This window comes from Sapajus apella, unplaced genomic scaffold (genome assembly GCF_009761245.1).
Source record: "Sapajus apella isolate SASKATOON/1434 unplaced genomic scaffold, GSC_monkey_1.0 scaffold8, whole genome shotgun sequence".
NCBI lineage: Eukaryota > Metazoa > Chordata > Mammalia > Primates > Cebidae > Sapajus > Sapajus apella.
In genome coordinates, this window is record NW_022436948.1 from 4572065 (window position 1) to 4581861 (window position 9797).

At 55.7% G+C, this 9797-nt stretch overlaps 1 protein-coding gene across 1 annotated transcript in view; it reads left to right on the forward strand.

The window, feature by feature from the left end:
* RIPK4 (receptor interacting serine/threonine kinase 4) overlaps positions 1-9589 on the forward strand; it is a 26855-nt gene extending 17266 nt beyond the window's left edge. Inside the window, exons 4-8 of the mRNA XM_032276819.1 lie at positions 1017-1066; positions 3750-3908; positions 4619-4722; positions 6146-6410; positions 7907-9589. Of these exons, the coding sequence (XP_032132710.1) occupies positions 1017-1066; positions 3750-3908; positions 4619-4722; positions 6146-6410; positions 7907-9054 (1726 nt within the window). The 3' untranslated portion in view covers positions 9055-9589. The remainder of the gene's footprint in view (positions 1-1016; positions 1067-3749; positions 3909-4618; positions 4723-6145; positions 6411-7906) is intronic.
* The last annotated feature ends 208 nt before the right edge of the window (positions 9590-9797 follow it).

Genomic DNA, 9797 nt, shown 5'->3' on the forward strand with positions numbered 1-9797 from the left:
GCATTTGAGCACTAAGCCCCCCACTGCGGCCCTCACCCTCAGCTCTGTGGGTCTGACTCAGCATTTGAGCTCTGCCTTTTGTCATGGCCACCCCTGCAGCCCAGGCCGACTGGTTTGACAGTAGCCATTGTGCATGTGCTTAGCTGGGGCTTTAAGCTGAGAGTTGCCTGAAGTGTCACTTTGGAGACTAGTCACAGCTTGTAGAGTTTGGGGAGAGTAAGAGCTTCTCCATTTATTTTGGAGTTTCAACTTTTGAACCTGCAGCTTGAACCAGTTTTCAATGGTGAATTACAGCTGCTCTCACCAACTCAGTGCTCCGTGGCGGCTGTTTTTGGACTTGTGTTTTTTCGTGTGTTTGTTTGTTATCAGTTTGGGTACTTTTTTGGTGTATCCAGAGTCATGTACGTGAACATACCCCTGATACATCTATGTATTTCTAAACAGCCCCCTAAAAAAGCTTCCAGGCTTTTGACTGGATTGCCTCCCCGTGTTCTATGCGCCTTCTTTAACAGCCTTCTGATGATGACATCTCAGCGAGCCTGTGAGGAACGCTGCTCGGAATTGGAATCCGTGTTTTCAGAGAATGAAATCATTATTGAGGGGGCATGGGAGTAGCCCATTCATTCATTCACCTACTCATCCATTTCTTCAGTAAATGCCTGTGCAGGTGCTCTGTGCGCGGCGCTTGAGAGGGGATGATAGGCACACAGGTGCTGTCCCCAGGAGCTCACTCCCCGCCTAGGGTGGCAGCCCCTTTGGGAGTCCCTCACGCTGCTTAAAGATCTGCAGCCCAGTTGGTGGAGTTACTTGAGTCTGTCTGACATCTGAGCCATCTGCTTGCTGGGCTTCACTGTAGAGGGTTTTCTCTTTTTAAAAACAGGAGAAATATCTCAGTGTTATGGCTCTGTCTTTGGAAAGCTTCAGAGCAGGTTTCTTCACGCCTGTTGCTGAGGGTGAGAGCTTTCGGCTTTGAGTCTCTGGCTGTCAGACGCTAACGCGCCTGGTTTCTCTTGCAGCTTTGCCATCGTCATCTGGGGCGTGCTCACGCAGAAGAAGCCGTTTGCAGGTGAGTGGACCCGCCTTTGAGGTGTAGTATGCTTGTCTCTCCTGAAATAATGGGGGGACATCTTGTTGTCCTTTCTCTGTCCTAAAACAGAGCCTGTGACCCACGCTCCCACAGGTGCTGCCCTGTGGTATAATTTGCATGCAGGAAAATGCACAGATCTGAAAGGACCTGTTCAATGGAATTTTTTTAGGTGCCAGCTAGATTTTTTTGGGTAGTAAAATGTATATAACATAAAATTGGTCATGTTAGCCATTGAAAGTCTATAATTCAGTGACATTAAGTACACTGGCACTGTTGAACAAACGTCACCACTGTCTAATTCCAGAACATTCTCATCATGCCCAAAGACAAAGCCCACGCCCATTCCGCAGTCCCTCTCCGTTCCTCCTGCTCAAGCCCCAGCAACCACCCGTCTGCTCTCTGTCTCCAGGGGTTTCCTGTGCTGGTATTTCCATCTAATTCTTTTTGTTTGTTCACTTTTTAAAAAAAATGTGGTAAAATATACATAACAAAGCTTAGCATGTCACTGTGTTAAGCATGAAGTCCAGGAGCATTCTGTATACCCACGTGCTTATGAAACCAACCCCCAGAGCTGCCCAGTGCTGTGGATTTGCACGTGGGAGTGCCCCCTGCCCAGCTTGAGAGCGGTGGTATTTCCTTCCCCTGCCAGGCAGCCACCACTCTGAACACCGTCTTCAATGTTACCATAGCTTGACTTATTTATCATAAAAATAAGTGAGTTTTTAGCTTTGTTAGAGAGATTCCCTTTTCCTCTAAAAACATTTCCAGGCTACTCATGGCATTTTTTGGTGTGACCTAAAATGTCTAAAAATAAAGATGAGCGTCAAGGCCTAGCAACTTGCTAGTTGGGGCTCAGACTAGGAGCCGACGTATGGGGAAGGTGCTGGGTGAGAAGAGATCTTCCCAGCATCGCAAGATCCAGTATCTCAGCAGCTTTTTAATTTTTTTTGAGACAGAGTCTCGCTCTGTTGCCCAGGCTGGAGTACAGTGGTATGATCTCAGCTCACTGCAACCTCTGCCTCCTGTGTTCAAGCGATTCTCCCTGCCTCAGCCTCTTGAGTAGCTGGGATTACAGGCATCTGCCACTCTGCTTGACTAATTTTTGTATTTTTAGTAGAGACAGGATTTCGCCATGTTGGCCAGTCCGGTCTCAAACTCCTGACCTCAGGTAATCCAACTGCCTCATCCTCCAAAAGTACTGGGATTACAGGCCTAAGCCACCACACCCAGCCATCCTGGGAGCTTTAAAAGAATGCTAATTGAAAGCGTGGACATGCTCCACCAGGCCCCTGCTGGCAGGTGTCCATCTGTGTTGTCTGACTGCCTGTCAACTTTCTTGCCTTCTGTGCATTCTCCCAAACAGTGGCCTATGGCCCGAATGCCTGTGAAATGTGGCGGTATGCCAGGTGGTATGAGGGGGTCTGATAGATGTGACACCCGAAGCCAGGCACAGGGGACAGGTCAAGGCTCAAGCCCCTGTGCTTTATTGCTGAATATGCCTAGTGTTCCATTATTGGAATGCCAAGCATTTGGGAGTTAATAATCTGCTCAAGGTCATCGCCAAGGTCCGACTTTTCAAATTCAAAAAATTACAATCTCAAGTATAAATGGGTTAATAGATAGGAGGGGTTCAAGGTGCAGGAGAACAAGGCCTCTCCCCAGCTTTTCCAGTCTGTGTTTGGCAGCAGGAAGTGTTCCAGGTGTTTCCTTCAGTTCACTCTCATTTTATTTAGAGGATTGGTTGGTTTTGGAAGTGTGAATAATCATGGAAATAACCTGTTAAATACTTAAGATATTTATTACACAAGATTTAATGGGAAAGTGGAGCAAAACATTGTATGGAATCCTGGCAGCTGTGGGTGATTCTCGGCTGATTTTCTACCCTGCTAAGGCACGTGGCCTCTCCAAAGAGCTGCCATTCCATGGGCGGCATGCTTGGATCCGGAGGGCGGAGAGGGCTGTCGGGAACAAGAAGCTTGAAGTCCACCTCGAGGGTTCCAGGCTGAGCAGAAAAAAGAATTTGACCCACTGAAGGCCATCCTGGGCCCTTCCCTGTGAGGGTAGAAGTCATGGCAATAATAACGATAATAGACGAGGGCCCAGGCTTGCTTGTGAAGGAGGTCGGGAAGGACAGGCGGGGCCCCGCATTGTGAATTGAAGGGAAAGACCCCTCCCACACCCCAACCCTGCCTGGTGCATCTGCAGGGGAGGCCAGCTGGGGGCCTGAGCTTGGGGCTGGAGTTGAAACTGAGGAAGCCTTCTTCGGACTGTAGACAGAGGTGGGTCCCCTGGGTGCAGGGCGCCGTGGCCTCTATGGTGCGTGAGCCTCGTTCCCTTCCTGGCATGGGCCGTTGACGGAAAGAGCCTCATAAGATACTGTTCTCTCTTGAACCTCATCGTCCCTTGGATAGGATGCCCAGAATGGTCTGCTCCATCTGATAGATCAGAACCCAGGGAAGGAGGTAGATTTCACAACCAGGACGAGAGAGCACCGTACCCTGTGAGGATGAGGGTTACAGGAAGCTCTGGCTGTGAAGCTGGAGGGAAGCTGGTGTGGGGACGGCCCCATTGTGGCCCCTGGCGAGTGTGTTGTTTCCTCCCGAGGGTGACATGTTGCTGTGCAGCCCCACAGAGCCCCTGACTGTCGCCCTTCCCTTGGCAGATGAGAAGAACATCCTGCACATCATGGTGAAGGTGGTGAAGGGCCACCGCCCCGACCTGCCGCCTGTGTGCAGAGCCCGGCCGCGTGCCTGCAGCCACCTGATGCGCCTCATGCAGCGGTGCTGGCAGGGGGATCCGCGAGTCCGGCCCACATTCCAAGGTGAGCACCCCGGGGTTTCCCCGGCACACTCTGCAGGTGTCACAGGAAACAGAGGTGACGGTCAGGGCAGGGGCAGAGACCAGGCCTGGGTGAGGAACCGGGTGTGTAACAGGTGGGCCGAAATGAGCCCTGCACAGATACGTTATCCCGGCACCTGACCGTGGCCTCTGGTACCCATGGCTGGGCTACAGCGACTGGAAATGAGTCACCTCCAACCATCTGCCCCCTGCACCCAGCCAGGGTGCTTGCTGCCCAGAGGAGTCTGTTCGGGAGCCTGAGGTTCAGGTGCGGCCATGCTCTTCGCAGACTCACCTGGCCGGTGGCTGGAGGCGCCGCCCTTCTCTTGGGGAATTTACTTCCTGGGAAAGATGTGTCTCTGGGATAGGTTTGCATTTAAAGCTTATGGCAGAAAATGCATACATGGGGAGCTTACCCGCCAGGTGCTGGCCACTCTGCTCCCTGCATCTAGCAGGTGGGGCTCCCCCGGGGAAGACTCCTGCTTTGAGTCTGGTGAGGCCTGCAAATGATTACTGATGGGGGACTGGGTTTGGCTGGCAATTGCCCATGGGGGGCTCCTGGGCTTTCCGGGCGAGCTCAGCCTGGGCTGAGGCGTGTGAGAAATCCCCAGCACGTGGAGGCCCAGCGTTTAAATAGAACATGTGTGCATGCAGTTGTCATCCCAGGAACATGTCCCCTTTTCTCCCCAAAAGAAATTACTTCTGAAACCGAGGACCTGTGTGAAAAGCCTGATGATGAAGTGAAAGAAACTGCTCATGACCTGGATGTGAAAAGCCCCCCGGAGCCCAGGAGTGAGGTAACAGGCCTTCCCACGGGGGTCTTTTGTCTCCTCGGCGTCCAGGGAGGGGTTTCCAGACCACTTCTCCTCTGTGCAGAACGCCTGCCGCCCGGGCCACTCTGCCTCTCTTCTGAGCCCATCCTGAACCCAACTCCGTTAGAAGCGTATGTCCCACGGGGGCTCAGGCCCCCTGCCCCGATGCATCCCGGCCCCACCTCCTGTGTGATTTTGCGTGAGTGGTGTAAGGGCTTCCCTGACACCAAAAAGCCACTCATGTGATGTGTGTGGAACCACGGGATCAGAAGGCCCAGCCCCAGCCGGGGAGGGAGAGCTGGTATGTAGGTGCCTTTGGCGATCCAGTCCCTTTGTAGCTGCTCATAAGTGGTCTGTACTTGGATGAGTGTCACCGAGGTGATTTCAGATGTGATGAGAAATTCCCAGTGCCAAGGCTGGCTCACTAGCCTTTCAGGTAATGAGATTGGAGCAGACCTGTGAGGCCGAGCCTGATAAGTGAGCTTTATAATCTGTTATCTGGTGTTGGGCAATTGCTCCCAGGCTGTTGGTGTGAACTCAGGAGATCAGGAAACACGCAGGGTGCGCCCGCTGTCTAAATGTAAAGGTGTACATGTGCCAGTGAGTCTGGGAGCAAAGGTGCCCAGGGCGCTGCTGATAAAGAGGCAGACTTGGGCCCTGATAAGGGAGGGAAGGTAACCTACATGTGGGGGTTGCTTGGAACACCCAGCAACAGTGCAGGACATCGAGCCGTCCCCCGAAGGGTGGGGATCTGGAGCAAACAGGCGTGCCTAAAGGAAGGGGCATGAAATCCTGTCAGATTCCACTCACTTACCAGAAGCCTGCTGCCCTCCAGTCCCTGAAGCGAGACCCTTTAAAAGGTCCCATTGGATTGGATCGGCCCTCGCCCCTGTGGCTGGGCCCTTCCCCCTTCCCTCGTCCACACACAGTCCCCAGGCCAGCCCCGCGTGGCTCCGCGGGGAGGTGGCACTTGCGGCCACGTGTGGGGGTCCTGCCCAGTTCCTCTCTGTCCTCTGGTTTCCTGCTAATGCTGGCCTGTGCTGGGCAGGCTGTGCCCCACCACACATGCTTCTCACTCTAGCTTGACACCATCTACCTTCGTTTGGGTGTACAGTGCTCCTGAGCAGGCAGCATCCAGAGCTGCCTGGGGCTGGATTTTGCACTTTAATGAAGTCGATCTTTCCTTAAGACATCTTTGTGTTGGGTGGGCCGCGCCAGCCTTTGTAGCTCCGTCTTTGAGCTCCCTAGCTGTGCGGATGTGGTGGCCGATCTGTTATTTGCGTTGCTTCCAGGGTCCTCCTTTCCTCCCCCACGTCACTCCCATGGCCCACCTGGCTCTTCGGTGTTCGTGTCACACGGGCGGGCTGTTCGGGGTGTCTTCACCTGCCCCGCTTCTGCGTCTTTGCAGGTGGTGCCTGTGTCTTCGAGGCTCAAGCGGGCCTCCGCCCCCACCTTCGATAATGACCACAGCCTCTCTGAGCTGCTCTCGCAGCTGGACTCCGGAGTTTCCCAGGCCGTCGAGGGCCCAGAGGAGCTCAGCCGCAGCTCCTCTGAGTCCAAGCTGCCATCGACCGGCAGCGGGAAGAGGCTCTCAGGGGTGTCCTCGGTGGACTCCGCCTTCTCTTCCAGAGGATCGCTGTCGCTGTCCTTTGAGCGGGAGCCTTCGACTAGCGGTGAGTGGGGATGGCTCTTTGTGTCCCGAGAGATCTGGGGCTCGGCGGGACATTTGACTGGACTCAGTGGGCAGCTACACAGAATCAAGGGGACAGTTTCCTGACCCGGCAAGGATGCTTCTTTGTGTTCTCTGTGTCTTAACTAATTAATTTTGGGTGTTGGGCATTTGGCTGTGTCCTGTGTCACTTAGCATGTGAGGGGAACAGGCCATATCACCAGCTCATGAAGCCATCTTGCCTGTGCCAATGCCATGGGCAGAGGCTGACCTCAGGGCTACAGTCCAGTGAGCCCGGGGAAGGGTCGAGCCCCACTCCCTGCTGGGCTTCCTGCCTCGCAGATGGCAGTCCTGCACCCTCTGCTCAGACACTGCTGTGCCAGGACAGGACCACATCTGTGCCCTGCATCTGGCAGAGGAGGCCAGAATGAGCACCAGGCCCAGCACCCGGGGGCCAGGAGAGGGAAAAAAGCATCTTCCAAACACAAAAGCCATCAAAGTTAATATAAAAAGGCAAGATTCGCTAAGTGAGAAGAGCACCTCCCTCACAGGTAGTTTGCGAGGGTAGCCTGGTGTTAAAACCTCCAAGGATAACCAACACGTTACAAGGCCTGGGCGGGCCTTTTGCGTGTGTGGACTCTGTTCACAGTAGCCCATCGCCCATGGAGAAATATGTTCTAGAACATTCTCTTTGGGTCTAGTACTCTGAAATGACATCTCGTCTTCATGCTGGAGAGAGGATTACTTTCCTGGCTCAACTCGGAATGCCGGTGTTGAAACACTGAGCCTGACTGGGAGGGTCCGTTTTCTTAACACCTGGACCCCACCTCCTTCCACATGCCCTGTGCTTCACACGAGGGTGGAGGAGAGTCGCTTCAGGAATTCCAGACACGGCAGTAGGATTTTTGTGGTAAATAAAACTTTTCATCCTGAGTGCTGGACTGACGTTCTCCTGTAACGAGAGGCTCGTTCCCTTCAGGATTGTCATAGAAAATGTGCCTCTCAACCTCCCCGGATCAGGAGGTGCCACTTGAGGTGGGGTGGGAGCTGCAGCTGCTCCTTCCAGCTCTGGGCAGCAGCTTTGCAGGCCGCTAGGCCTGGGGCGTCGCAGGTGTTAAGGCTTCCAGGTGAAGGGGATCCTGCCTGGTCTTTTTAGTCTGTGCCCTTTTTTCTTCTTTCTTCAATGAAGGAATGTGTGCAGTCACTATCATCTCTAAGCACCAAGGGGGCTCGCCACCCTGCAGGACAGTGAGGGCTGGTTTTGTTCTGCTAACCCACTAATGAGCACCTGGGAGACACTCTCTGGCCTGCCCTGGGGCTTCCCGCTAGGACCGACCTTAATAAGGAGGCACAGATAGCGCTCAAACATGGTCAGGTGACCAGTGAGCAGCCCGGAGGCTGTGGCACTCCTCCCGCTGAGGGCCACAGCCAGGGTCCCCGAGACACCACGTGCCTGGGTGTGCAGCTGCACTCTGACCCTTGCCTCTCCTCTTCCTGCAGATCTGGGCACCACAGACGTCCAGAAGAAGAAGCTTGTGGATGCCATCGTGTCTGGGGACACCAGCAAGCTGATGAAGATCCTGCAGCCACAGGACGTGGACCTGGTGCTGGATGGCGGCGCCAACCTGCTGCACCTGGCGGTGGAGGCTGGGCAGGAGGAGTGCGTCAAGTGGCTGCTGCTCAACAACGCCAACCCCAACCTGACCAACCGCAGGGGCTCCACCCCGCTGCACATGGCCGTGGAGAGGCGGGGGCGGGGCATCGTGGAGCTCCTGCTGGCACGGAAGATCAGCGTCAACGCCAAGGATGAGGACCAGTGGACGGCCCTCCACTTTGCCGCCCAGAGCGGGGACGAGTCTAGCACACGGCTGCTGCTGGAGAAGAACGCCTCGGTCAACGAGGTGGACTTTGAGGGCCGGACGCCCATGCACGTGGCCTGCCAGCACGGGCAGGAGAACATCGTGCGCATCCTGCTGCGCCGAGGCGTGGATGTGAGCCTGCCGGGCAAGGACGCCTGGCTGCCGCTGCACTATGCAGCCTGGCAGGGCCACCTGCCCATCGTCAAGCTGCTGGCCAAGCAGCCGGGGATGAGCGTGAACGCGCAGACGCTGGACGGGAGGACACCCCTGCACCTGGCTGCACAGCGCGGGCACTACCGCGTGGCCCGCATCCTCATCGACCTGTGCTCCGACGTCAACGTCTGCAACCTGCTGGCACAGACGCCCCTGCACGTGGCCGCTGAGACGGGGCACACTAGCACTGCCAGGCTGCTCCTGCATCGGGGCGCCGGCAAGGAGGCCGTGACCTCGGACGGCTACACTGCCCTGCACCTGGCTGCCCGCAACGGACACCTGGCCACCGTCAAGCTGCTCGTTGAGGAGAAGGCCAATGTGCTGGCCCGGGGACCCCTGAACCAGACGGCGCTGCACCTGGCCGCCGCCCACGGGCACTCAGAGGTGGTGGAGGAGTTGGTCAACGCTGACGTCATTGACCTGTTTGACGAGCAGGGGCTCAGTGCGCTGCACCTGGCCGCCCAGGGCCGGCACGCACAGACGGTGGAGACCCTGCTCAGGCATGGGGCCTACATCAACCTGCAGAGCCTCAAGTTCCAGGGCGGCCACGGCCCCGCTGCCACACTCCTGCGGTGAAGCAAGACTTAGCTGGCTGCCTGCGGAGACCAGGGGTCTGTGTGGGGCTCCTGTCCTGCCCTTATGTTCCTTGTGGGGATGAAACGATGCTGCCTGGGGCCCTGTCGTGGCTTGCCTAGACATTGACGGAGTGCAGGTGACGTGGTGGCATCAGGAGGCTGTGCTGCTGACCGGAGCGTCCCCTCCAGGTGAAGCTGGCTCAGGTGCACTTGGCTGCTCCCCGATCACCAATCTAGGCACCTGCTGTCCGAAGGGACCATGGGTCAGAGTCATTTCATTGTGCTCCTAATGGGCCGCTGAAGCTGGTCCCTTGGTGAGGAAGCCCCAGGTGAGGAAGCGTCCACTCTCCTGAGGCGAACCACCTCGGGTCACTGGAGCTCACCAGTCTTGACGGTGGAGGTGCAGGAGCAACTGCGTTTTTTCTCTTTATACACGGCGGTGGGCAGAGAGGCCTGTCTCAAGGTTTTCCGCGGAATTGTATCTGAAAGAGATGAGTGCCTGATCAGCTGTTGCTGGAGACCTGTTAAAAACATTCACAACGGGCGCGGTGGCTCAAGCCTGTAATCCCAGCACTTTGGGAGGCCGAGGCGGGTGGATCACGAGGTCAAGAGATCGAGACCATCCTGGTCAACATGGTGAAACCCCATCTCTATTAAAAATACAAAAAATTAGCTGGGCATGGTGGTGCGTGCCTGTAATCCCAGCTACTCAGGAGGCCGAGGCAGGAGAATTGCCTGAACCCA